At 55.9% G+C, this 27,947-nt stretch overlaps 1 protein-coding gene and 1 long non-coding RNA gene across 15 annotated transcripts in view; one reads left to right on the top strand and one right to left on the bottom strand.

Annotated features, from left to right (window-relative positions):
* Nucleotides 1-27,246, top strand: part of CFAP99 (cilia and flagella associated protein 99) — a 46,363-nt gene extending 19,117 nt beyond the window's left edge. For 5 of the 14 annotated variants that reach the window (XM_078367711.1, XM_035294614.3, XM_035294611.3 and 2 more), the window contains 13 exons: nucleotides 211-355; nucleotides 1,358-1,452; nucleotides 4,911-5,023; nucleotides 6,878-7,058; nucleotides 11,542-11,622; nucleotides 11,819-11,890; nucleotides 12,821-12,892; nucleotides 13,135-13,223; nucleotides 13,963-14,167; nucleotides 21,733-21,874; nucleotides 22,088-22,239; nucleotides 22,975-23,180; nucleotides 25,411-27,246. In XM_078367711.1, the coding sequence (XP_078223837.1) occupies nucleotides 211-355; nucleotides 1,358-1,452; nucleotides 4,911-5,023; nucleotides 6,878-7,058; nucleotides 11,542-11,622; nucleotides 11,819-11,890; nucleotides 12,821-12,892; nucleotides 13,135-13,223; nucleotides 13,963-14,167; nucleotides 21,733-21,874; nucleotides 22,088-22,239; nucleotides 22,975-23,180; nucleotides 25,411-25,873 (2,016 nt within the window). In that variant the 3' untranslated portion in view covers nucleotides 25,874-27,246. The remainder of the gene's footprint in view (nucleotides 1-210; nucleotides 356-1,357; nucleotides 1,453-4,910; nucleotides 5,024-6,877; nucleotides 7,059-11,541; nucleotides 11,623-11,818; nucleotides 11,891-12,820; nucleotides 12,893-13,134; nucleotides 13,224-13,962; nucleotides 14,168-21,732; nucleotides 21,875-22,087; nucleotides 22,240-22,974; nucleotides 23,181-25,410) is intronic. The other 9 variants (XM_078367713.1, XM_078367709.1, XM_054253562.2 and 6 more) reach the window with 3 other exon arrangements.
* LOC144581851 (uncharacterized) lies at nucleotides 23,609-27,487 on the bottom strand. Its single transcript, XR_013533230.1, has 2 exons — nucleotides 27,271-27,487; nucleotides 23,609-26,942 (listed from the first exon to the last, which is right to left on the bottom strand). It is a non-coding gene; the product is annotated as an uncharacterized LOC144581851 (long non-coding RNA).
* Nucleotides 27,488-27,947: the final 460 nt, after the last annotated feature.

Raw genomic sequence — 27,947 nt, 5'->3', positions numbered from 1 at the left:
ACCAACCCAGGAGAATCTGGGGACCAGTCCCTGAGTGGGGAGACACTGCTAGCTGCCCTGGAGGCCCCACTAATGGGCCCTTCCCAGCCCTGGGGCCACCCCACCCCTGCCTTTGCCCACTCCCCAGCCGCATGGGGCTTGAGCAGCATGCGGAATGGCTCCCTCTCCTCCCGGCCCAGCCAGGGCCCCCAGCGGCTGCTTCTCTTCCAGGCTCTGAGCCCCCAGAAGCAGGGCTTTGTTTGGGAGGTTCTGTCTGGCTGCCTCGAGTACCAGAAGCTGCTGACTGTCGTGGTGGATGCCTTCTGCGCGCAGGATGGCCGACTCTACCTGAGGGTCGACCACAGCCGCTTCAAGGGTAGGTGCCCAGCTGGTCCCCAGGGCCAGGCCACAGAGACGGTTCACTGGGCTCTCTGCAGAAAGGCCTGGTAGGCAGGTGGCGGGCAGGTGGGGCCAGTCCCCATTCCTGCCCTTGCCCCAGAGGCTTCTGGCCCCTCACCTCACTTGGTCCTCATGGGGCGGACCAGAACCCCGAAGATGGGAAACTAATGCCTCAAGGCAGACGGACCTGGCTCTGCCACCCCAGTTTAGGGCATCCGGCTCCCAAAGGCAGCCTGGACAACATGAGAGCCGTTCGCAGGCTGACCCCTAGCCACCACTGAGCCCGAGGCCTTTGGGCAGTCTGAACAGTCCTGTGGGGGGTTAAATACAAAAGCCGTCACTGCCAGGGCTCCCCACAGCCTCTGATGGCCATCTGCTTTCATGGGCTGGGGTGACCACTGCAAGCAGGGTGGCCAGGGCCACTGGGGAGAGGTCGGGGCAGCCCTGGGACCCTCTACAGGGTCTTGCTGCCCCGTCTAGGCGGGGAGGGGAGGGGCAAGCACTGTACGGTGCTGGAAGACTGAGCCAGGCGCTGGTGCCAGTCCTGAGCTAGGCTCCTGCCCGACCCCTCGCCACCCAGCTGGGGCCTTATGGAGGGCAGCGCGTCTCGGCCGCAGGCTAGGGGCCTGTTACAGTTCCTGCCTTCGGGGAACCTCGGGCCCAGGGTTATTCACGTTCCAGCTGGCTTGAGGTGACGGTTCAGCTGCTGAGAACTGACAAGTCCATACCTGAGGAGCCTTTGCAAATTCTGAGAACGTAGCAGATGAGATTATGCGTGAAGTGCTTTGAAACCACAAATGCATTGCACTCTAAGACAATGTGGTTTGTGTTGCTTGTCACTTTTAGGAGGGCACTGAGGGGTGGGGGTTTTCCTGTGGCTGTGTGCCCCCATGAGGTGGAGGCCCTGGGCTCCGGTCCTGCCACACCCCTGGCACCCCTGTGATGTCCCTTAGTCTCTGACAGGCGTCCTGTTTTCTAGTGATCTGCTACCTAGCCACATTCCTGCTGGAGGAACTCGGCTTCCAGCTATTCTGTGACATCATCAAGTCCCAGCCCGTGGACAAGATGTGCAAGGTGAGCCCCCCACCTGCCCACAAGGCCACCAGGCCCACGAGTGAGGTGCATCTGATCCTTGTCCACCTTTCGCCTTTCTGGTTGGTTTTACTGAAAGAACTCTGGTGGTTTTCTTCTGCATTTCAAAGAAGGAGCAAGCCGGGCATGATGGCGCCCGTCTGTAGTCCCACTTGCTCCAGAGGCTAAAGCGGGAGGATCACTTGAGTCCAGGAGTTTGAGGCTGCAGTGAGCTATGATCGAACCACTGCACTTGGGCCTGGGTGACAGAGCGAGACCCTGTCTCTAAAACACAAACAATAATAATATAATATAAAAAGCCAACGCACATCGACTAGTGTTGGTGAAAGTACTGCTTTTGTCCTGGGGGAATCGGATTCCATTCCTGGGGGGCCTCTTCTGACTCATAACCAAATCCCAGGTCCGGAACAGCCTCTCCTCCCTGTGCAGCTTCAGGGGCCTGAGGGAATTGGTTCGGGACAGTTCTGAGGATTGGCACCCTGAGGGGGAGCCTGCAGGAACCCAAGCCCCTGTCTGCCTGGGGCCACTTGTGTGGGAAGCTGGCACACCCAGGCCTCTGGACTGAAACGTCTGGGCCTGGGCCTGCTGCTCGCTGCCAGCTACTGCCCATTCCCATGGAGTGCCAGGCTTCCCTGGACACTCACGGTGCCTGTTCTTGCTTCATTCTTACAATGACCCAGCAAGGTTGCTCCTAATGATATTCATCCCAGGGCTGAGGAAACTGGGGCACAGAGAGGGTAAGTCACACAGCGAGACAGTAGCGTAGCCCATTCTCCGACTGAGCTTTTAGCCACTGGCTTGCTGGTCCTTCATCTGCGTGGAGGGGACCGTTTCCAGCCCAGGAGAGACACTCCCTGGAAAAGAGAGTGGGAAAGCCCTAGGGCCCAGGCCTTCGAGGCCTCTCTAAAAGGAAGCAGCTAACTCTTCAGGGGGTGCTCCTAGCCTGGAGAAGTGGGAGACCCGGTGGGCTCTGCCCACCAGCCACCAGGACCTGGGACTGGCGGCTCACACAGCACCTGGGCCACCGAACAGGTGGAAGGAGGGAGAGCGCAGCCTGGGCCGGCGCGGTACATATCAGTGAACGTTTCTCATCTGCGTGGAAACATAAGTGACTCGTGACACATACACATTTATACCGTTATCCTAAGCAAGGCCTTCATTTCAATGAAAAAGAAGCAAAACTGATGGCATTTACTGGGAGATACCTAGAGACTGGGCCAGGCCAACTTCCCCAGAAACCAGAAACCAATCCCTGGATGCCAGAGGGCACTGGTTTCTGCTCTTCTGTTACTAGCTTAACGGTCCTTTTTTTTTTTTTTTTGTCCAGACAGGGGTCTCGCTCTGTTGCCCAGGCTGGAGTGCAGTGGCACGATCTCGGCTCAGGTGATTCTCCTGCCTTAATCTCCCGCGTAGCTGGGACTACAGGCACATGCCGTCACCCTGGCTAATTTTTGTATTTTAGTAAATGGGGTTTCACCATGTTGGCCAGGCTGGTCTTGAGCTCCAGACTTCAAGTGATCCACCCGCCTCGGCCTCTCAAAGTGCTGGGATTTTAGGCATGAGCCGTGGGGCCCAGCTTATCCTGACATTCTTAACAACTGCCCAACAGGCCAGGCAAGGTGGCTCATGCCTCCAGAGCTGGAGGACTTCGTGGGCCTAGGAGGTTGAGAGCAGCCTGGGCAACATAGCAAAACCCCATCTCTACAAAAAATTGTTTTCATTAGCCTGGCATGGTAATGCTTACCTGTAATTCCAGCCACTCGAGAGGTTGAGGCAGGAGGCCCGCTTGAGCCCAGGAGTTTTGAGGCTGCAGTGAGCCGCGATTGTGCCACTGCACTCTAGCCCAGACGACAGAGCAAAACCCCAACTCTAAATAATAACAATAATAATAGTTGAACAAAGATCCAGTTTTGTCTTGCCCTGGGTCCCACAGTGCCGGAGCTGGCCCTGGACCAACCTCGGCCCACAGAGCCCCAAAGCACGAGCCCAGGAGAGAGCACTCGGGCTGCTGCAGGGACTCCCTAGGAATTGGGGCACTGGCTGCACAGCATCCCTGGGGCCAGGGTGGTGCCCCTACACTGGTACCTGCACACTTGCCAACTCAGAGAGCCTCTCAGGCAGGTCCGTGGGAAGACCCCACATAACTCCCCCAGGGAACTGCCCCAAGAGGCTGCAGGGGTGGGTGGGGCCCATTACAGGGGCTTCCCTCCTGCATCCCACCCTCCATGCCCCTCTTCGAGATGCCATCCCATTGGGGTCCTTCCTGCCTCAGAGCTCAGGAAGAGGCCAGCCTGGGCCTCAAAGGGGAACAAGCTACTGGGGACAGGAAAGCCCCTGCCACACTTCAGGTGCTGTTACCACCATGGTCAGGCGTGGTGGGCAGTGACACGGTGTGGCTCCCCAGGAGGTGGTCCTCCTCACTCTGCAGGGAGTGACCCTGAGACACAGGGAGAGGAGGGGCCGATGGCCCTGCTGGCTCCAGGGAACCTGCCAGCTGGCAGAGGGGGATTCAGACCAACCACAAAGCCCCACCCCAACTCCAGCAGATTCCCCGGAAGGGCTGCCCCACCACACCCCACTGAGGATGGGGCCTCACCACAGGGCTGCGGTGGTGAGCAGCCCAGCTGAGACACTGAGTGTGAGGACGGGCTTTGGAGACGGAGGGATTGGGTGGGCACAGGGACCAGTGCTGAGTCTGCCCTGGGGGACCCAAATGGGGGTGGCCGGGAGGAAGGCGAGTTGAGGCCTCAGTGCCCAGCCTTGGGGTGGGGAAAATGGCCCCCTTGAGACAGGAGGCAGTAGCAGCACAGAGCTGAAATGGGAAAGGGTGGGGAAGGGGGTGGAAGAAGCTGCAGAAGACTCTAGAAGGAGCCCTGGTTTCCTCTGCATGGAGAAGGGTGTGGAGGCCCGAGGGGAGGCTGCTGGGGAGTGTGGCCACCCTGGGGAGGCACAGCAGTGACTGCAGTCCCTGCCTGGCCGGCACACAGAAACTGCCCCCTACCCACCACTAACCCCGCTCAGCCCAGGCCTCTGAGGCCACTTCCCACGTCAGCTCCCTGCCCCCGACGCCACCACTCAGGCTGTCGCCCTGGAGCCCTGGACCCTCGGCTCCCCCTCCACTAGCTTTCCAGAAGTTGACTGGACAAGGCCCTCCAAGTGAGGATGTGCTGCCAGCTTCTCGGGCACGCCCCCTCCCCACCACGGCAGCCCACCCAGGGACCCCAGGGGCTGTGCCCCTCCCAGGTGGAAGGGGAGCCAAGGTCCAGGCCTCTAGCACCAGCACCTCGCATCAGAGCGCCAGGAGAGCTCTGTGGGGACAGTCCCAGAAGCACACCCTGTGCTGTGACCTTGGGACAGGGAGTTCACTGCGGGTGCTGGGGGCTTTGCCTGGCGAGGGGTGGGCCCGCAGCTCCGGCCCCCTGACAGCCCCTCCACCCCAGTTCCTCAGGTTCTTCTTCAACCCCCTGAACCTGTGCTCGTGGATCAAGGACGAGTGGAGCCTCATCTACGAGCCGGCCCACGTGAAGGAGAACTGGATTGACCCCCTGATGAGGTGGGCTGGGTGGGGGGCTCTGGGACCCCTGAATGACATCTCTGCACCCCACTCCACATTCCCCTTCCTGCTCACAGAAGCTCTGTAAGGGTCAGTAATCACTCTGTGTTGGGACGAGAGCTTTGGAGAAGCCCCAAGCCCCGGGCTGCTTCGACAGCCTTCAGGGTGGGGGATAAGAATGGAAATGGTCCAGTTGTCCAAGCTTCAGCCTGGGCTCCCTCCATGCCAGGCAGCTGACACGTGGCGGCGGACCCTTCTGCCTGGAACCTACCCACTGACCGGGGTGGTGTCGGTGGCTCTCACCCTGTGGGGACCCGGCAGGGTCCTGGGCCTCTCTGGGGATCCCGAGAGTGCAGAGTAGGGGTGGGGGTGGAGGGAGCTGAGGAAGCTGCGGCTCAGTTCCTGGTGGCTTCCTGGGTCTGGATCTCAGGGTGCCCAGGGCCGTGCCCAGGCCTGCCGCCCTCAAGCTGCTGTAGCTGCCTTCTCCTGCCTCCCCAGCAGGCCTGGGCACACTCTGGGACAGACCAGAACCCCCAGGCAGATGGATCAGCACAGTCGCCAGGGCCCTGCCTTGTGCTCCATGGAGAGGCCTGCGGGGGCCCAGGTGCGGCTGAGGGGCCCCCTTGTTTCTTCCCTTCTGATAGGACTGGGGGGAGACACTTTGTCTTCCTAAGGACAGATAGACGGTTTTAGACAAGCAGACCAGTTAGCTGCCCGCTGCATGTGGGAGATCTGGAGGCCCAGGGGAGGTGGAAGCCCTTCCTGTGGGGAGAGGAGAACCGGGAGATGTTCCTTTACCAAGGGAAGGCCCCAGTCCTAGCCAGCCCACCCCTGGCCGTCAGGATACACCTCCAAAGGAAGGAGTGGGAACGGCCCTGCTCCTGCCTTGTGTCCCAGGCTGGACTCTCTGCCCACTCAGGTGCCCCTGTGACCTGGGCCTGCTGGCTGCACACTTTCCAACTCAGAGAGCCTCTCAGGCAGGGAAGGTGCTCAGCCCGATTCCGGTGAACCCCTCTTCCTGCACCTCCACCCCCATTCGGGCTTCCTCTGCCCACTCTAGGACCAGCCCCATTGCAAACCTCCTGCCCCTCTCCCCCACCTGCCTCGAGTTGGAAGCACCGGGGCCTGGCCCTGGAGAGACCCCTGAGACCCCACTTGCTGTGGGCTCTGGACCATGGCTCTTAAGGTGAGGCAGGAGCTATTTCAAGCCATGCTCTCTGCCCCCAGGGAGCCCACATAAGAGGACACTGGTGATGGTGGGCTGTGCCCACGCAGGGTGTGGGGCATGGAAGGCAGAGCCCCAGACCTTGGGCAGCCTGGCAAGACCCTTCCCAAATCCCTGCTCCAGCACACCCCCACCCAGAGGCTGTACCAAGAACAACTGGGCTCCTGCCCCACCCAACTCCATAGCTCCATTTCCAGGAGTCACCAACGGTGTTGCTCCAGAATGTTCCTTTCCAGTCAAGCTCCTTTCTCCACTGCCGGCTGCCGTCTGCTCCGGCCCAGATTAGCTTCCTGTCCTGGCTGCTGCTTGTCCTCAAAGGCCCTGGATCCTGCAGCAGGGCTGCCCCTGTCCTCCCAGCTCCCCACTCACCACCGCAGCCCATGCCTCTGGGCCTGTTTTCCTGTATCTGTGTCAGGGGACCGGGTCTGTATATGCTTCAGGGGTGTGGTTGACAGTGTGTGTGCCCACAAGTAGAAGGCACTTTGTGCAGAGAGGCCGCCCACCCTACTGTCACCTCCACATCCAGGCAGACCCTGTCGCTCGGGGAGAGCCTTCGGATCCCAACGGCCATCGCCTCGTCGACCAGCTTAGGAAGTAACATAAGAGGCTTTTCCACTTTTGCCTTCAAGATGGCAACCAGAGGTTCAGGAGCTCATCAATCACCTGGAGGGTGTGTCTGCCAGTCAATCCTCTCCTTTAAAGAAGACAAAGGCCAAGGTCACAGAGCCCAAGGAATTCAACCTGACTGCCCCCAAGCCTCGCACCATTCCAGCACCCGAGCCAGTCCCGGTTGTGGCCAAGCCGAGACCAGTGAGTGTGGGCACTCTCAGCGGGTACCAGCTTGTGGGCATCAGGGTGGCCAGGCTGACAGGGTGGACTGTGTAGGCCTGTGGGGGACTGGGCTCCCCCCAGGACTGAGGGTGCACTGGACCAGACCAAGAACGTTAAATGACCCCACCTCACCCCACCCCCACTCCCCACAAAGAGAGAAGAAGCCCAGCTGACCCAGAGCCTACCCAGCGGGTTCCCACACTCCACGCACTGTGGTTCTATAAGCAGGTGTTGAGTGGAGCTGTCAGGCCATGGGGCTCAGACCTGCCTAGAGTTGGAGCTTGGAGCCCACTTTTAACCCTGGCATAATGCAACACCCCCTCCCCATTGAATGACATTTAGATGACAGCACACTCTTTGGGAAGGCCTAGAGCCTCTTCCTCTCTCTTTCTGTCTCTCAGCACTGCCCGCTCGTCACTCAGGATGCTTTGTGTTGCAATAACATGAGAAAAACGAAGCTCAAGTTGGCTTAGACAACAGAGCATTGGCTGACTCTCACGAGCGACGTAGGACAGGCTTCAGGCACAACATGACCAGGCTTCCAGCTCTGCTTCCCTGTGATTCTCTCTGCCCTAGTCTTCTATTTCATTTGTGGGCTAACTTCGCTGGTGGCAGCAAAATATCCTCATTTGCCACCACCTACACCATCCAGGGCATGAGAGGACACCCAGGGCCAATAATTCTTTGGAAAAGTCTGACTGGACCAGCCTAGGTCTCATGCCTGAGATCAGGAATACGATGTCCTGACTGGTCATGGGCTCTACCCCAAGCACCAGCAATGGACTGAGCTTCCCAGAACCAATGTGTTTCCCCAGCAGGACCCAGGACTGCATGTGAAGGGAGGGGACGGTGCTGGCAGGCCCCAGAGTCCTGCCCCACTCCCACCATCCTTCCAGTCTCAGTAAAATCCCTCTTCCCAGAGAGGCTTTTCATGAAGCCCTCAAATATATCGGATCTTTCGCTTAGTTTCCTTCTCACTGATCCTGGCTTCTTTTCTCCACAGAACTGTTTAGTAATTTGTGGGCCTGTCTGCCTCCTCCACTAGCTGTCGTCCATCTTATTTGTCCCATATTCTCTTTTTTTTACATTTTATTTATTTTATTTTTATTGTTATTATTTTGAAACAGAGTCTTGCTCTGTTACCCAGGCTGGAGTGCTGTGGTGCGATCTTGGCTCACTGCAACCTCCGCTTCCCGGGTTCAAGTGATTCTCCTGCCTCAGCCTCCCAAGTAGCTGGGATTACAGGTGCTGGCCACCATGCCTGGCTAATTTTTGTATTTTTAGTAGAGATGGGGTTTTGTCATCTCTGTTGAGACCAGTTGGCCAGGCTGGTCTCAAACTCCAGACCTCAGGTGATCTGCTAGCTTTGGCCTCCCAAAGTGCTGGGATTACAGGCATGAGCCACAGCACCTGGCCATTAATTGTCCCACATTCTCAATGCCTAGCAGCCTAGTTATGGCTCAAAGAAGATCCTCAGTAAATACCTGTTGGATGGATGGATGATCAGATGGATAGTAGCTGGATGGGCGGGTAAATGAATGGATTAGATGGATGGATGGATAATTGGATGGGTGAATGGATAGATGGATGATTGGATGAATGGATGGGTGGATGGATAATCAAATGGATAGATGGTTACGTGGGTAGGTAGGTGGATGGATGTCAGATGGATGAAGAGATGATCAGGTAGATGGACGACCAGATGAATGAGTAGATAGATGGGTGGGTGAATGGATGGATGGGTGGATTGGTGGATGGATGGATGGTTGGTTGGATAGAAGGATAAGTTGATAGATGGATAGTCAGATGAAAGGATGGATGAGTGGATGGATGGAGATCAGATGGATGTATGGATGACAGATGGGTGAATGGATGGATGGATAGATGATCAGATGACTAGACTGATGAACAGATTGGCGAGTAGGTAGATGGGTGAGCGAATGAATCAATGAGTGGGTGGATGGATGGATAAGAGGATGGGTGGATGAATGGATGGGTGGATGGATGCATGGAAGGATAAAGGAATGGATGGATGCATGTATGCATGGAAGAATAAGTGAATGGGTGGATGGGTGGGTGGATGGATGGATGGATGGATGATGGATGAATGGATGACTGGGTGATTGGATGGATGACTGGATGGATGATCAAATGCTTGGATGGGTGGGTGAGTGGATGGATGATCAGATGGATGGATAGAGATCAAATGGATAAATGGTTGATTAGATGGATGAGTAGATGAGTGGGTAGGTGAATGAATGGATAGGTGGGTGGGTGGGTGGATGGACAGATGATTAGATGAGTTTATGGATGGATAGATGGATGATAACATGGGTAGCTGAATGAGTGGGTGAGTAAATGAATGGGTGGGTGGGTGGATGGATGGATGGATGGATAGATAGATGGATGATCAAAGGGATGGATAGATGGAGGGATGAATAGATAGGTGGATGGATGATTGGATGAATGATCAAATGGTTGGATGGGTGGGTGAGTGGATGGATGGATGATCAGATGGATGGATAGATGATCAAATGGATAAATGGGTGATTAGATGGATGAATAGATGAGTGGGTAGGTGAATGAATGGATGGGTGGGTAGGTGGATGGATGGACAGATGATTAGATGAGTTTATGGATGGATAGATGGATGATCACATGGGTGAGTAGACGAATGAGTGGGTAAGTAAATGAATGGGTGGGTGATGGATGGATTTATAGATGGATGATCAGAGGGATGGATAGATGGATGGATGGACAGATGGACGGATGGATGGATGGGTGGGTGAATGGGTGGATGGATAGATGATAACATGGATGGATGTGGATGATGGATGAATGATCAGAGACCTTGTTGTTGAGCAACCCCACAGCTGCCCCATCTCTATAACCTTCAGTGTTTCTGACTCCATCTCCTCAGGACTCAGTGTGTTTGTCTCAAGTCATCCTGCCAGCTTTTCTGTCTGTCTCTCTCTCCCTCCCTCCCTCCCTGGCACAGCCCCTGCCTGGGCCCTCACCGTACCCTCCCATGCTCTATAGCTCTGTCCCTCTCAGTACAATCTGTGAGATGTTGGTGGACATGTACCTATTCTGTATCCACAAGGTGGCTGTGCTGAAACTATCCTCTACCTTCCTTGCCCTGCCACATGCCTAAGACATCCTTCCCCTTCAGGGTTGAGGGCCCACTGTAATTCACTCATTCATTCATTCAACAGATAGTTACAGCGTGCCTAGTGTATACCCGGCACTGTGACCTCACGAAGCATGCACTTCAGTGGGGGACGCAGACAAAATCAGGAGAAGTAAAACATATGTTGCATTAGTTGGTGATTTAAAATGCAGACAAAGGAGATAAGAAGTGTTAGAGTGGTTGTGATTCTGGATTGTGAGGCCAGAAAGGGCCTCCTGAGAAATGCCATGGACTGAAAAACCAGAAGTGAGCACGTAAGCCTTGGGTTGTCTCAGGGAAGAGCATTCCAGGTAGGATGCAAGGCACATGCAAAGACCCTCTCTCAAGTGTTTGAGGACAGCCAGGAGGGGCTGCAGTGGAGTGAGGCAGGCAAGGGGGAAGGTGGGGTACCGGTCTGTTCACACAGACACCGGAGAACACACTGAGGCAGGCTGCCGCCAACACGGGGTCCCTCCACCTGCCGTGGCCAAGGCGGGCGGGAGAGGCAGTCTGCGGAGACGTCCTGAAGCAGGAGCGCGGGACGGGAGGTGGATGTGGGTGTGAGAGACAGAGGTGAGGAGGACTCTGAGGCATGGGTGAGGACTGGATGGTAGCTGTGCTCAGCGAGGCTGAGGAAGAGCTGGTTTGAGGAAGATGAGGGTTTGGACTAGGTGATTTCATGACTGTGAGATGTGCAGGGGAGGAGGCACCGAGTTGGGTAGATGCAGCCGTCTGGAGCTCGGGATATGTAGGCTGGCGCCGCCCCCCCACCACCACCACGGACACAGCTCCGGCCACGTTATGGAAGCCTCCTGTGACTGGACTCAGGGATGGGGTCCAGCCAGCCTGGCCTCTGCAGCGCCCCCTCCCAACAGCTCACTTTGCAGGGGTCTGTGATAGTCTCCCAGCCTCTCCTGCCCAGGCAGCCCTCTTCTGCCTGTCCCCCAGTGCCAAGGGAGCTGGCTGCCTCTCCCTCTTGCCCCTGCTCACCCTGGCCATCCCATGCTGGCCGACGGTGCACCCTCAGTACTGCCAGCTCAGGTTACCCCACCCACTCCATCCCAGGCCAAGCTCCAGACCCCAGGCCAATGACCCTTCTGACCTCCTTCCCTTCATGCCCAGCGCTGACCCACCAGCACCCAGTGGTATTAGCTCCAGCCCTGTTTCTCCGCCAGTGCAGGCTGCCACCACCCTCCCCTTCACCCACATCCACCCAGCTGTCGGCCCTGGTGTTTCTCGGCCCCTCCCAATCGCCGCTGCTGACCGCAGGCTCTTCTCCCACCACTTCAACAGGTTCCCCAGAGCACCTACCGGACACCCAAGGAGCAGCAGCAGCTGGAGACAGTCAAGAGGTACAACCGCCGGAAGGCCGAGGTGAGCTGTGTGCGACCCCGCCTTCCTAGAAACCCCATGTAGGGGATGTGTGAAGGGAAGGTGGGGCAGGGGCGAGGGAGGAGGAGGCAGCAGGAGGCAGGAGGAGGCAGAAGCTGGCTGGGAGCTCATCCTCCCATGGCCTGGAGGGCACTGGACAGTGGCTGGTGGGACTGGAGCTGCTGTGTTGCTATGGCAGGAGCTGCTGCTGAGGGCGAACGTTGAGGAACTGCGCTGCGCCATGCCCAGGTCCTGCAGGGAGCCCGTGCAGGTACCGCCCAGCTCTCTCATGATGCGCCATCCAGGTGGCATATCCTCAAGTCATCAGAGAGTTCCTCCCAACGCCATCGCAGTGGCCACTTACGTAGCCTTCTACCGCTGAAGGCCAGGGCAGGATGGATTCCCAGTAACACTGGGAAAGTGGGCCTCGAGCCCACTTCGGGGTGGCTCCTATGCGGGCGGGTGTAGATGCGCACCCAAGTCCCCTGGGAGGAAGCTAATGGGAAAGCACCTGCAGGCGCTGGCCCTGGCTGTCTCCAGACGTTCCGTGACGAGCATTGCATGCCTCTCTAAGGAAAAAACCAACCCAGGTATGTTTGCCAACAAAGAAAAAGAAAAGCAACGAGGACAGGAGCACGGCCTCGCTGGGTGGCAGTGGTCCCACTTCCAGGGCATGCCCAGGGTGCACAGCCCACATGTGCGTGTGGTGGGGCCTCAATGGCTGAGCGCTCAGAGGGGTGCCCTTTGCATCCACAACCCTCACTGCAGCTTGCGGTGCCCACCCTGGGGTGTGCTGGCAAAGCAGCTGGAGGCTGGGCTGGGAGCAGACAGGCTCAGAGAGAGGCCCTGGGGGCCAGCCAGACCCCAGCTCTGGGGTGGCTGACGAGAGGGTCACTGAGCCTGAGGCCAGGCTGCTCTGACTGGGAGCCACTGTTCCCAGGCCCAGCATCCTCCCTGGTGCTGGGAGGAAGTGGCTCAGAGAGATGGCCACCCTTTCCTGGGGGGAACCCCAGCAAAGCTTGCAGGGCATTGGAAGACAGATGCTGAGCTAGGTGGTCACAGGGATAGGCAGCTGGAGTGAGGAGGAAGGGGAGGGAGCCAGGCCTCCCCGTGGGGCTGGGCTGGCATCTACCTGGAGTGTGTTTGGGGGTATCCAGCAGGCACAGGTGCCAGGCGGCCAGCTCTGCCCTGACTCCTGCAGGGCTCCAAGCAGCAGCTTCGGCTTCCGTTCCCACCCCGAATCCGAAAGACTCCAAAGCTGACCTTCTATAGGGTGAGGAGGGCTCCTGGATGGTCAAGCCCCTCTCCCTGGGCACCCACCCCTGCACACCTTATCTGCCCCTAGAGGCTCAGATGGCCTGAGCTGGGGACCCAGAGCCTAAGGATGGTCACACCCTGGGGGAGAGGAAAGCACCCTGCCAGGGGCAGGTGTGAAGGGCACAAGGGCAGGAGGAGCCCTGGCTGCTCCCAAGGGTCCGCTCAATCCTCCACCACAGCCAGTCCCCACTCCCGCAGCCTGACAACGTCCTGGTCAAGCTGAACACCACAGCTATCCTGCGAGAAGGGGCCTTGTACCAGCGCCAGGTGGAGCAAGAGCTGCAGAGGTAAAGGGTGGCAGCCCCCACCTGCGTTCCACAGCATCATCCTTGGGAGCAAAGGCCCAGAAGAGGGGCAGGGGGGCTCGGGGTCACAACAGGCTATGGTCCTGCACAGCAGGGGCGGCAAGCAGGATGATGCCAGGGCCACAGGTGCACCTTACAAAGATCATCTGGGCTCAGTGAGGGGCGTTAATGGGGGTGGAGGGACTTAGCAAAGGCCGACCACCCCAAACCTCCCTTGGGGTTACCTCTTCCCTGGACCCCTTCCCGAAGGCCCCATCTCCTAGACTACCTGTGCTTACCCCACACAGTGTGGTCGCATCTTTCCTTGTCTGCAACTCACGCTGTGGGGGGAGCATGGGCGGCTGACCAGATGGAGGAGTAGACACACAGAGGGGACACAGAGGGAGGGTGGCCAGGCCAGAGGAGGACAGAAGGTTGATGGATGGACAGATGACGGACACGGGGTTGGTGGATGGACAGACAGTTGGACAGAGTGAGGGCAGACAAGTGGATGAAGGGAGGGGTGTGTAGATGGGGCTGATGGGTGGACGCGCAGGAAGGGGGAACCAGGGGATGGGTGGATGGCAGGTTGGGGGTAGGAGTAAGGGCAGGCCACACAACTGGGTGTCAGGAGTATAAGCCCACACCTGCACGGCCACTGTCCCCCAGGGAACCTGTGGCCACCCAGTAGCCTCCATCATGGGAGGAGCCCCAAGCTGTGCTTCTGTCCCTCTTTGCCCAGGGTTGATAAGCTTGTGGACGGGGCTGGGGACTTCTCTGAGTTCCTCGAGTGGCAGAAGAAGATGCAGGCAAAGGACCGGGAGGAGCAGCTGGCCGTGGGCGAGTGCCGGCGGCTGCAGGGGAAGCTCAGCCACGAGGAGGCCGTCCTGGCCCGGCAGAACCTCATGCAGGAGAACAAGCAGAGGGCGGAGCAGCAGAAGGAGCAGGTGGGTGCCATGCAGGGCTGCTGGCCATGGGGCAGCCAGCTAATGTGTGCCCACCGGCAGCTGCAGGGTGGGGCCGGCAGAGGAGCCGAGTGTCCACAGCGCCCCTGTGGGAGCTACTGATGTATCGGTCCCAGCTCCTCCTCCTCCTCAAAGGACACACTGCCTAGGTGGGCACTCTCAGCCTGTGCTCCCCAAGAATGCCTGCTCCTTCCAGTGGGCCTCCCAGTGGCCCAAACCATCGGGGAGCCTCAGCCCCAGGAGGCCGGCCTGTACTCTCTCTCCTGGGACGTATCCTGCTGCGGGCAGGGGCTTGCTCAGAGGTCACTCTGATCGCTTCTTTTGATGGTTTCATCTGTGTCTCTATCCAATTTTAAGGTTTGCCTTTTCCTTCGTTTTTATAAAAATAGGGACGCCAGGACAGGCACTGTGGCTGACACTTGTAATCCCAGCACTTTAGGGGGTCAAGGCCAGAAGATCACTTTAGCCTAGGAGTTCAAGATCAGCCTGGGCAACATAGCAAAATCCTGTCTCTATGAAAAATACAAAACTTAGCTGGGCGTGGTGGCATGTGCCTGTAGTCCCAGCTACTCAGGAGGCAGAGGTGGGAGGACTGCTCGAGCCCAGAAGCTCGAGGCTGCAGTGAGCCATGATCACGCCACTGCACTCCATCCTGGGCGACAGAGCAAAACTGTCTCAAAAAGAAAAACAAACGAAGTCCAAACAATATGCAAAGGCAGACTCAGAGAAGTCTCAGCCCTTGTAGGTCTGTAACCCGTTTCCACCTTCCCTTCTCAGGGTGGAAATTATAGGTCCTTCTTTTCATTAATTTCTGGATGACCTTTCTTGTCTTTCTTTCTAAGCAAATAACACAAATAAAACTTTCCTTCCCTTTTTTGTTACATAAAAGGTCACTCCTCGCTTTATCTGCAAAGAATGATGTGCGAGGTTTTCCCCTTTGCAGAGGTGGATTTTCCAGGTGCCTTCCATTTTCAGATGTCACACCAAAGAGTAACTGGATAGGTAGGAGTGGCTGCCGTTTGGGGCGTGTGGTTTCACTGCAGATGGCCAGTCATCTCCCTGGTACCTTTACCATCTTCACGCCCACAAAGTGTGGGAAGGCTCTGATCCCCACACCCAGCCAGAGAGTGCCGCACTGAATTCGTGAATTTGTGCCAATTTCTTGGGTGACAGATAGTATCTTGGTATAGTTCCGATCTGTGTCTCATTTATTTATCTGTGAATTTGAGCAAAAGTGCCATTTCTGTGTCTATTTCTGTGAACTGTCTGTTCATGTCTTTTGTCCATTTTCTATTGCATTTTTGACAACTTCATTTCCTTTTTTTGGGTTCTTTATTTAACTTGACAAATGTAACTGAATATATTTATGATATATAACATGTTTTGCTGTTGTTATTTTTCATGCTTTTATATATATATATATATAAAGACAGGCTTTCACCATGTTGGTCAGGCTGGTCTTGAACTCCTGACCTCAGGTGATCCACCCGCCTTGGCCTCCAAAGTGCTTGGATTACAGGTGTGAGCCACCACACCCGGCCTTTGTTTTTTTAAGATAGACTCTCACTCTGTTGCCCAGGCTGGAGTCCAGTGGTGCGATCTCAGCTCACTGCAACCTCTGCCTCCCAGGTTCAAGCCATTCTCCTGCCTCAGCCTCCTGAGTAGCTGGGACTACAGCCATTCGCCACCACGTCCAGCTAATTTTTGTATTTTTGGTAGAGACGGGATTTCACCATGTTGACCAGGATGGTTTTGAACTCCTCACCTCAAGTGATCCACCTGTCTCGGCCTCCCAAAGTGCTGGGATTACAGGTGTGAGCCACAGTGTCTGGTCTAACATGATGTTTTGAAATACAAATACATTGTAGAGTGGCTAAATCAAGCTAATTAAGATGTGCATTGTCGCTCATATTTATTTCTGTTGAGAACACTTACAATCTACTCTCTTAGCAATTTTTCTTTTTTGTTGTTTTTTCTTTCTTTTTTTTTTTTTTTATTGACAGAGTCTCACTCTGTTTCCCAGACTGGAGTGCAATGGCACGATCTCAGCTCAGTGCAACCTCCGTCTCCCAGGTTCAGGTGGTTATTCCACCACAGCCTCCTGAGTAGCTAGGACTACAGATGGGTGCCACCATGCCTGGCTAATTTTGTATTTTTATTTATTTATTTTGAGACGGAGTTTTGCTCTTGTTACCCAGGCTGGAGTGCAATGGCGCAATCACGGCTCACCACAACCTCCGCCCCCTGGGTTCAAGCAATTCTGCTGCCTCAGCCTCCTGAGTAGCTGGGACTACAGGCATGCAGCACCATGCCCAGCTAATTTTTGTATTTTTGGTAGAGATGGGATTTCACCATGTTGACCAGGATGGTCTTGATCTCTTGACCTCGTGATCCACCCGCCTCAGCCTCCCAAAGTGCTGGGATTATAGGTGTGAGCCACTGCGCCCGGCCCTAATTTTGTATTTTTAGTAAACACAAGGTTTCACCATGTTGGCCAGGCTGGCCTTGAACTCCTGACCTCAAGTGATCCACCCACCTTGGCCGCCCAAAGTGCTGGGATTACAGGTGTGAGCCACCATGCTCAGTCACAATTTTTTTTTGAGACAGGGTCTCACTCTGTCACCCAGGTTGGAGTACATTGGCATGATCTCAGCTCATTGCAACCTCTGCCTCCCAGGCTCAAAGCATCCTCCCACCTCAGCCCCCCCAGCAGCCAGCATTACCGGCTTGCACCACCTCTTTAGTAGAAATATGGTTTGCCGTGTTGCCCAGGCTGATCTCTAACTCCCGAACTCAAGTGGTTCACCTGCCTCAGTCTTTCAAAGTGCTGGGATTACAGGCATGTGCCTCTGTGCCCAGCCTAATGTCCTTTATATGTTAGGGGAAATATCCTTTCTAATATCTTGTTGCAGACGGCTTTTTTTCCAGTTTGTCATTTGACTTTGTATATGAGGTTTATGATGTGTGTTTGCCATGCAAATATTCCTTTTATGTCTTCAAATTTAACTGTCTTTTCTTGTGTTGTGTTTGGAGTTAGAAAATACCATTCTTGGCTGGGTGTGGTGGTTCATGCCTGTAATCCCAGCACTTTGGGACGCTGAGGCAGGTGGATCACCTGAGGTCAGGCGTTCGAGACCAGCCTCTGGCCAACATGGTAAAACCCTGTCTCTACTAAAAAAAAAAAAAAAAAAATTAGCCAGGTGTGGTGGTGTGCACCTGTAATCCCAGCTACTTGGGAGGCTGAAGCACAAGAATTGCTTGAACCTGGGAGGTGAAGGTTGCAGTGAGCCAAGATCATGCCACTGCACTCCAGCCTGGGTGACAGAGTGAGATTCTGTCTCAAAGAAAAAAAAAAAAGAAAATGCCGCTCTTCTCACACCAGGTTATGGAGGGATTCTGAGGCTTCTCTCCTGGTTTCAGGATGTCCAGCTGCGCACATTCACGTGACTAATATTTGTTCTCACTAACTTAACTAGGTTAGGTGGCACTAAATACTTGAAGGAAAAAGAATTTTAGTTTTTCTTTTTTTTTTTTTTTTTGAGATGGAGTTTCCCTCTTGTGCCCAGGCTGGAGTGCAATGGCACGATCTTGGCTCACTGCAACCTCCGCCTCGCAGGTTCAAGCAATTCTCCTGCCTCAGCCTTGCCAGTAGCTGGGATTCCAGGCATACGCCACCACACCCAGCTAATTTTTTGTATTTTTAGTAGAGACAGGGTTTCTCTAGGCTGGTCTCGAACTCCCAACATCAGGTGATCCACCTGCCTTGGCCTCCCAAAGTGCTAGGATTATAGGCGTGAGTCATGGCTCCCGACACTAAAAAGAATTTTAGTTTTTCTTATGCAGTTCATATTGGACTGGTTGCTTTTACTGCCTTCATGTGTTTTTTTTTTTTTGCTTTTTTTTTTTTTTTTTTGAGATAGAGTCTCACTCTGCCGCCCAGACTGGAGTGCAGTGGTGTGATCTCGGCTCACTGCAATCTCCACCTCCTGGGTCCAAGTGATTCGCCCACCTCAGCCTCCCAAGTAGCCGGGACTAGAGGTGCACGCCACCATACCCGGCTAATTTTTTGTATTTGAGTAGAGACAGGGTTTCATCATGTCGGCCAGGATGGTCTCGATCATCTCCTGACCTTGTGATCCTGCCTCAGCCTCCCAAAGTGCTGGGATTATCGGCATGAGCCACTGTGCCCGGCTGCCTTTATGTATTTTGATGAACTTAACTTTTGTTTCCGATTGAGGTTGTTACCACAACCCGACTCATGGGCACCCTTTCATCTCCTCCTCTGACCTTTGGGCACCGCTCTAGAGCCTTTCGGAGCATCTTTTCCATTGAGAGGAGAGATGTTTGGGGCCTACCTGAATGTTCTCTGCTTAGGACACAGACTCAGTTATTCTCTAAGGAATCTGCGCCTCACAGAAGCCAGCACTGAGTTCCCTATCTGAGTGCTTTTCTGGTTTTATTCCAATGGTTACCAGGCTTTTTTTGTTTTTGTTTTGAAGACGGGGTTTTGCCACGTTGGCCAGGCTGATCTCGAACTCCTGGCCTCAAGTGATCCACCCGCCTCGGCCTCCCAAAGTGCTGGAATTATAGGCATTCAGCTGCCATGCCTGGCCTACAGTGACCAGTTTTAAGGTAGTCTAGCTTGATTTGCAGTAGCTTTGAAAAAAATGAAAAAAAAAAGGTACTCTAGCAATGGGGCTGGAATACGATATATTTTTAAATTATGGCTGGGTGCGGTGGCTTACACCTGTAATCCCAGCACTTTGGGAGGTCAAGGCAGGTAAATCACTTGAACCCGGAGTTTAAGACAAGCCTGAACAACATAGTGAGACCTCGTGTCTACAAAAAAAAGTTTTTGTTTTGAGACTGAGTGTTGTTCTTGTTGCCCAGGCTGGAGTGCAATGCGTAATCTCAGCTCACTGTAACCTCCACCTCCTGGGTTCAAGTTGTTCTCCTGCCTCAGCCTCCTGAGTAGCTGGGATTACAGGCATGTGCCACCACCCCTGGGTAATTTTGCATTTTTAGTACAGATGGGGTTTCTCCATGTTGGTCAGGCTGGTCCCGAACTACCAACCTTAGGTGATCCGCCCACCTCAGTCTCCCAAAGTGCTGGGGTTATAGGCGTGAGCCACCGTGCCTGGCCCAAAAAATGTTTTTAATCAGCTAGGCATGGTGACCCACACCTGTGGTCCCAGCTACTTGGGAGGCTGTGGTGGGAGGATTGCTTGAGCTCAGGAGGTTGAGGCTGCAGTGAGCCCTGTTCTTGCCGCAGCTCTCTAGCCTGGGTGACAGAGTGAGACCCTGTCTTAAAATAATAATGATAACTTGATGAATTATACTAATAATTAGATATATTGAATAAAACAAAGTGACTGGGTGTGGTGGCTTACACCTGTAATCCCAGCACTTTGTGAGGCCAAGGTAGGTGGATCACCTGAGGTCAGAAGTTCAAGACCAGCCTGGCCAACATAGCGAAACCCTGCCTCTACTAAAAATACAAAAAAGTAGCTGGGCGTGGGGTCAGACACCTGTAATCCCAGCTACTTGGGAGGCTGAGGCAGGAGAATCGCTGGAAAGTGGGAAGTGGAGGTTACGGTGCGCTGACATCACACCACTGTACTCCAGCCTGCGTGACAGAGCCAGACTTCATCTCAAAAAAAAGAAATTCACATAATAACTTGTTTTTTAATGTGTTATCGCTGTGAAATTAACTAAATTAATCACACAGAATAGCTGTGGCAGTACCAACACTAAGCCCCCTGGGTGAGGAATGACATTTCCTGCTTCGGTTGTCATGGGTAATCACGCTTTGAAAAACTTTTTTTTTTGAGCTAGGGTCTTGCTCTGTCACCCAGGCTGGAGTGCAGTGTACGATCATGGCTCACTGCAACCTCATCCTCCTGGGCTCAAGCGACCCTCCCACCTCAGCGTCCTGAGTAGCTGGGACCACAGGCATGAGCCACCAGGCCTGGCTAGTTTTGTATGTTTTGTGAGACAGGGTCTCACTGTTGGTCTCCAGCTCCCGGCTCAAGCGACCCTCCCACCTCAGCCTCCCGATGTGCTGGGACTACGAGTGCGGGCTGCGGCCCCTGGCCCTAGGGTATTAGGGCAGATTGTTTAAGCACCACTTGCATCACTTCCGCACTTGATTCTGGTCACATAAATGCCGTTCCATGTGATCCACCTTCCTTTTAATCTTGAAGGTGCCAGCGCAGGTAACTAAGAGCTTGAGCTTGGTGAACCATGCTCTGTGGCAGGAAGGAGGGGAAATTTGTGGGGAACCTGGTGAGACCTCCACAGCAGGCCCAAGGATGCATGTAGCTGCCCCTCGCCCCTGAGTGACAGCGGGCAAGACCGTGGGTCCAAGGTTGGTGTCCCAGCATGGCATGTGACCCTGTACTCGGGCTATGCATGGGCTGCTCTGCTGCTGCCTGCCTGGAAACCCTAGCGTTACTTTGAGCCAACCCAGGTGGCCACACACATCGCTTGCCAAACACCGATCCCTGTCCTCGCTCTGGCCTGTGGGCCTGTTTTCCTTCTTCCCCTGCTCATTCCACTCTCTGCCGACTTCCTGTTCCGTGCTGAGGCTGGTGCTGTGGCTGATGGGGACACCCTTTCCTGAGCCCTGGCTGGATGCTGGCCCTGCACCCAGAGCACCTGTGGAGGTAGGCGTGGCCATCTTCACTTCCCAGCAAAGAAACCGAAATCCAGAGAGGCCCGAAAGCTCTCCACGGCCTGGGAGCTGCCAGGGTGGCAGAGGCAGAACTTAACATCCTGCGTGTCTTACTCCCAAGCGGGAGCCTTCTCTGGGGCCTGTTGCTGCCTTCCTGATTCCACATCCCAAAGAGCCAGGAGGTGCTGCCGCCCTCTTCCGTACTCCCAGCCTGAGGCACCCAACGGTCTCCGTGCCACGGCCCCTAGTGTTGTGGCTGGGGTGGAGGGCGGTGCGTGCCACGGCCCCTGGCGCTGTGGCTGGGGTGGAGGTTCAGACCTGCCTCTTTTTTCTCTCTGCTCATTGTCTGCTTGACTGATACGGGACTCCTGCTATTTTTTGGTGCTCACTTTTTTCACCTATTTCCACACAGGCATTTCTCCAACATATTACCAAGTTTTCATAGAAACTTTTAAAGTAATGTTTACATTTCAGAACAATTTTTAAATGGACAGAAAAGCTGTAAAGAGAATACGGATGTTCCATATCCCCCCTTCCCTGGGTTCCCTCCCCTGTGAACAGCTCATGTTGCCATGTGCACTGGGTCTCTAAGGCCACCACAACAAAGTACCACAAACTGGACGGCTTCAGATGACGGGAAGGCACCCCCAGGACCATGTGGGAGGCAGGGAGAGGGTGTGAGGTGGAAGCTCCCCACAGACCCGACCTCCAGGGCACAGCCAGGAGTGAACCAGCTTAGACCTGGGCTCTGGGGTGGTTCAGGGGCAGGGACTAGGTCCACCCTCAGACCTCATGCTGCGCCCCGGGCCGCGGCGTGTCTAGGTAGGGAAGCCAGCGCAGCCCCCTCACTGTGGCAGGTCCACTCTCTGAGCAGATGGCCAAGCTGATGCTGCAGCATGCCGAGAGACAGCTCTGGGAGGACAGGTCCAGGAAGGAGCTGGTGGAGCAGGTCATAGAGGGACAGAAGAACGTCAAGGCAGCTCAGGCGAAGCTTGTGAAGGGCCGGCGGCAGACAGGTAGTCGGGAGCCAGGTGCCACAGGCCCTGTCCCACCCTTCCCCACTTGGGGCCTGGGCTGCCACCCTTTCCTGAGTGAGCTACTGTGGGTGGCGAGGGTCAGGGGCCCCTTAAGGGCCACATTGAGGCCAGAGGCCTGGCTGGGGAACCCGGAGAGGTGCCTCCCTGTCCAGTGCCTGCCCTGCCACCTCAGCTCCTGGCTTGGCCCCCAAGTTCAGGAGGTGATTGAAGCAAGCCGGGGGTTGCTGCAGCGCAGGGCACAGGAGGCCCAGGAGGAGCAGCGGCGCCGCTGTGAACTCATCTCCCAGCTGCGCGCACTCGAGACACAGCCCATGCGCAAGGGCAAGCTTGTGGACCTGACCCAGGTGAGGACACTGTCCTGGGTGGGGCCCGTGCCTCTGGCAGCCTCCGTGCTGGCACTCCCGTGGGATGCTGTGTCTGGGAGCGCCACAGTGGGTCTTGTACCACCTAAACCTGGCCTGCCACCCTCCATGACTCACGTGCCATGGGCCTGGGTCAGCCCCAAGAGTTCACAGTCCTGCTGGTGAGGCAGACATGTAATCCTCTGTAACCCCTAGGGGTGGCCAAGGTGGACTTCGTGGAGACGACTTAGGAGCTGCCTGCAGAGGGAGGGCTGGGGTGGAAGGGTAGTGTAGGGAGAATGCAGGCGTTCAAAGGGTGGATGGAGGCTGGTTGGAGCAGGAGGCTGAGGAGGGCCTGCTGGAAGCCCGTGTGAGAAGGCATGGTGAGGGCCCAGGCCTCCGAGGAGCATGGGGAGCCAGCTGCAGGGCCTGGCCCAGCCCCAAGGCCATGGGGAGTGCAAACGGCTGTCTGCCTCGGGTCCCAAAGCCTGGCTGGGTACATAGTGATGAGCTCCATTTGGGACTTGCCACAGTGGGGGCTTCAGTCCAGCTGAGATGTGCAGCCCCATACAAGGTGTAGCACTGCAGAGGGAGCCCAGGCCGGAGAGGCTGGGGGCGGGTCTCCCAAGCAGTGTCCAAGCAGAGAGAAGGTGGGCAAGGGGAAGGATCCCGGTGGGAAGCATCAGGGCCCAGCGCAGCTCCCAGCTCGGGGCCTCCCCTACCACCCACTGGCCACAGATCCCCGGCTATGGCCTGGAAGGAGAGATGTCCATAGTGGAGCTGCGAGAACGGCTGGCCCTGCTCAAAGAGAATCAGCGGCGCGACGAGGAAGAAAAGCGGGATCAGATCATTCAGGGCAAGCGCACCAAGAGCCAGGAACTGCGGGACATGCTGGAGCAGATCTCACTGTGCCGAGCAGCCATGGGGAGATCCGCAGCCTTGAGGTTGGTACTGGGCTGGGGAGGGGGCTCTGGGTGGGCAGGGGGCTCTGGGTGGGCAGGGAGCAGATCTCACTGTGCCGAGCAGCCATGGGGAGATCCGCAGCCTTGAGGTTGGTACTGGGCTGGTGAGGGGGCTCTGGGTGGGCAGGGAGCAGTAAGCCTACCTTGTACCCGCCTGGGCAGGTCTTGAAACAAGCCACCACCCTCCTCCCTCCTGCCCAGGTTACCTTGCCATAACTCCCCCCACCCCTATTACTGTATTAGGTGATTTCCAGGCACATAGGAATGGTGCAGAATTCTGCAGCCATGGCTCAGATGCCATGACCTAGATGCAGCCATTTTTGCACCCAGCTCAATGGGTACAACCTTTCACCATATGTGCTTCACATAGCCAGCTAGCTATTTATGTCTGCAGAAGCATTTGGAAGTAGTTGCAGGAATCAGACACTTTATTCTTAAAACTTCAGCATACATCTTCTAAAAAAAAGATTGGCCTATATAAAACCACAGCACCCTGACACCACTAGAAAATTGAACAAAAATTCCCAACATCATCTAAATATCTCATCTTTCTCCAGGTGTTCAAAGACCGTTAGCCAACTTTTTTTTTGTTTTGAGGCAAAGTTTTGCTTTTGTTGCCCAGGCCGGAGTGCAATGGCACTATCTCGGCTCACTGCAACCTCCACTTCCGGGGTTCAAGCAATTCTCCTGCCTCTGCCTCCCAACTAGCTAGGATTACAGGCATGTGCCACCATGCCTGGCTAATTTTGCATTTTTAGTAGAGATGGGGATCCTCCATGTTGGTCAGGTTGGTCTCGAACTCCCCACCTCAGGTGATCTGCCAACCGTAGCCTCCCAAAGTGCTGGGATTAAAGGCATGAGTCACCACGCCTAGCTAGCCAACATTTTAAAAAGGCTGTTTGTTGTAACTTTTTTTCTTTTTAAACCAGGATCTAATTGAGGGTCGCAGACAGCTCCTGTGCATGTACACACGTACTGATGCCTTTTTACTTGTTTTGGGGATACTCTGGTGATGTGTTTTAGCCCTGTGTGGCTGCCCTGTGCAGCCAAGTCAGACATGGGCAGGCGTGTCCTCTGGGGTCAGGCTGGCCTCTGGACCCTGGGAACCAGAACCTCTTCCAGAGCCTGACATACAGGGCTCTGGAGAAAGTGTCTGAGTGGGACTGGCTGGGGTGGATGATAGGGTAGACAGAAGGAAGGACTAATCACTGCTGATGGAGGAGAACCCTTCACTGTTGGTCCTCAGAGGGGCTGCAGCTCTGGCTGCAATTCAGAGGAGGCACAGGGCAACCGCTGCTGGTGCTGTTCATAGCTGGCTGGCTGCCTACCAGATCCACAAGGTGGCACACACCCCGGAGAGCTCATCACTTCCCAGCTGCTGCCCATGGCCTGGCGGTGCTCAGATGCAGTCTGGTTGGTGTCAGGGTGCTAAAAAAATTAAAAAATTAAAAAAAGGTGGAGCAGAGCTCAGGCATGCAGCCAGGCCTCGGCACAAATTCACCAGGGGCGACCTGGACAGTAAGACAAGAGTGATCTAGACAGGGAACAGCACATGCAAACACCCCAGGCTGTGAAGTGCACTGACGCCAAAGAAAGCAGGAAACAGTACAGATCATCAGAAGGACCAAGGGTCGCGTGTGCAGATGCCTGCAGCGATGCACAGCACAGCATGAGCAGCGGCACCTCCAGGCAAGAGGCAGAGAGAGTGAGGGCAAAGGGGGCTTCACGTTTGTACCCCTACTATCCACATACTTAGTACACCTGCTAGACCTTTTTTAATGTTAAGTTTAAAACAAAGAGCTGCCGGGGGCTGTAGCTCATGCCTGTAATCCCAGCATTTTGGGAGGCTGAGGTAGGAGGATTGCTTGAGCCTGGGAGGTCAAGGCTGCCTTGAGTCATGATTGTGCCACTGCATTCCAGCCTGGGCAACAGAGTGAGACCCTGTCTCAAACAAAGAACAACAAAAATTAGACAAGCGAAAAAAGAGCACAAGGGTAGAACTGTTGGAGAAACCCCCCCCCCCCCGCCCCCAGCCCCTGTGCAGTGGTCCTGTCTGGGAGCCCCGGGGCCTCACTGCCTGTCCTAAATCATTCCGGTGAACCTCTCCGGCCGCCTAGCGCTCGAGCCCGCAACACCCGGACCCGGGTGGCATCCTGGGTATGGCCTGGGCCTCCCCCCAGCCAGCTCCTGAGCCCTCCGCGTCGCCCGCCAGGTGGGAGGAGAAAAAGAAGGCCCCGGCGGCGCCCACGCAGGACGAGCGCGTGCAGCAGCTGCAGCGCAGGATCTCGGAGAGGGCGGCCGAGCGCTGCAAGCAGGCGGCTTTGCTGCAGGTGTCGGCGCCGCGTGCCGCGCGCCCCAAGCCCCGGGTGAGTCCGAGTGGCTGGAAGGAGCCCAGGCAACAGAAAGCCGGGGCCGGCGGGTGCCACGTGCGGGGACCAGCATCGCGGGGCGCGGGTGACTGGGAAATCTGGCCGGCCGCGGCCCGAAGCTACGCAGCGGCGGGCGCCGGAGGAGGTGGGGGTGTCCCTGCCCGCGCCGACGCATCCCCCGGCCCGCAGGCGCAGCTGGAGGCCCAGCACTGGCTGGAGCAGGAGCGGAGCCGCGAGCGCAGGCTGCGGGTGCTGCAGCAGGGAGGCTCGGGACCTGGGCCAGTGCGCCGCCTGGAGGCTGCCTGAGCCGGGCGGAGAGGGCCCCAGCAGCTGCGGGCCACGCCACCCCCACCGCCGCAATAAAGCGTGTGGCCCGCAGTGCGCGCCTCCTCTTCCTCGGCCTGGAACCCCTCGGCGCCGGCCCCCCTGCCTCCGCACCCTGACCGCACCCCTCTCCCTCCCTCATCTGTCCAGAGAAGGGTTGCCAGATAAAAGCCAGGATGCCCAGTTGTTGCGTGGGGCCAAACTTTTGCTAAACAAGTATCCGCCCCTTGTCGGGAATTCCACTTAACTGGGCATCCTGTGTTTTTATAAGCGAAATCCCAGGTCCTAGCACTTCCCTACAGCCCAGCGTAAGACATTCCTGGTGCCCACCTCTTCGAAGATCCCAGACCCCTTCTGATGTGGAAATCTGGAACCCCCACCCTTTGCCGGCATCCAGGTGGCTTCACCTGGAGAACCCTCAAGACTAGGTGGCCACTGTGAGTGCGCGTCTTGCCGGGTAAGTGGCCAGGATTCTGGAACGCAGCGTTGCCCTGGCCCTTCACGCGCCCCCACCATCCTCACTAAGAACTGGCCTGCTCTGTTCTGCTGAGAGGAGGAGTCCACTAGTGCTCAAAGAGGGATGTGACCTGCCCGGAGGGCCAGAACCCAGAGCTGCGCCTGGCTGACTTTAGAGCATCCCCTCCTCCCTTCTCCAGCAAGAGAAGCAGCGCGGATCCGACAAGATCAGGGCCGCTGGAGGCAGCAGTTCACCGGGGCGGGACCAAGATGGATGGGTTCTGCAGTGCCCAGGGCGGGAGCTCGGGAAGGTTCCCCGTTGAGGACAGGCTTGCTGAGTGAAGGCCTGCCGGCGACAGCCTCCAGAAGAAAGCACATGAAGCCACTTTCGTCCCAGGAAGAGAGAAGAGGGTCAAGTCCATGGGGTGCTGAGCAGTAGGGGTGGGCAGTGGAAACTGACGCACAGATAGATGTCCAGGGGAGGTATGTTCCTGGCGCCAACTCCCAGGATCCTCCTTGAGCCTGCAGAGGAGATGGCACCTCGGATGAGGAGGCTGGGTCCCTGGGTACATTCAGACCAGGAAGGTAGGCATCGCTGCAGTGACAAACAAGAACAGACTAAAGGACCAGAGCCCTACTCCAATATTCTGAGTTTGAGAGAACCCCAGGACTTTACCACCCAGGTGGGTAAGGAGAAGAATTTTCACATCTCTGTAGAACTACAGCTGGGAGCAGAGTAAATTTCATGTAAAGAAATAAACATTGGCTGGGTATGGTGGCACTCACGCCTGTAATCCCAGCACTTTGGGAGGCTGAGGTGGATGGATCACCTGAGGTCAGGAGTTTGAGACTGGCCTGGCCAACATGGCAAAACCCCGTCACTATTAAAAATACAAAAATTAGCTCGGTGTGGTGGCACGCACCTGTAATCCTGCTACTCGGGAGGCTGAGGCAAGAAAATCGCTTGAACCCAGGAGGCGGAGGTTGCAGTGAGCCGAGATTGCACCATTGCACTCCAGCCTGAGTGACAGGAGCGAAACTCTGTCTTAAAAAAAGAAAAAGAAATAAACATTGCTCACATCCTGTGTTGTGTGATCCAAGTCCATTTAATTTGATATTGAGGGAATACATTGATGATGCCTGCTCCAGAGAGCCCCTCTGAGCTCTAGAGGTTTCGAAGGGGGATTTATTTAGCTCTCATAATGTCAATGCAAAGGTAGCCGACTTCAGGATGTGCCTGATCTGAGAGCTCAGTCTCCAGTCCTGAGCTCCAGCCTGAGGTACAAACCACAGGTGCCCCAGTCTCACGGGCCTGAATTGAACATGCTCGTGCTGAGTCAGCTCCTGCAGTGGGGGAAGGTCTGCATGGGTGCCTGAAGCAAGCATGGTGGCAAGGCAGAATTACCCTTCATCTAGGAGGCTAACCTCTAGAGCAGCTAACAAACTGACGTGCAAATGACAACACTACCGGTTGCAGATGACAGCATCCTCCCCTGCCCCCTCCTGGACTAGCAGCCGCTCAGAGCTCGCTTGAGAGCACCTGAGGACTCTCCCTCACACTAACCTAGGTGGGAGCAGGCCTGGCACCATTCCCCAAAGT

Source organism: Callithrix jacchus, chromosome 3 (genome assembly GCF_049354715.1).
Source record: "Callithrix jacchus isolate 240 chromosome 3, calJac240_pri, whole genome shotgun sequence".
In the NCBI taxonomy this organism is placed as follows: domain Eukaryota; kingdom Metazoa; phylum Chordata; class Mammalia; order Primates; family Cebidae; genus Callithrix; species Callithrix jacchus.
The sequence above is the reverse complement of the archived record's forward strand: the minus strand, read 5'-3'. Positions and strand labels throughout refer to the sequence as shown.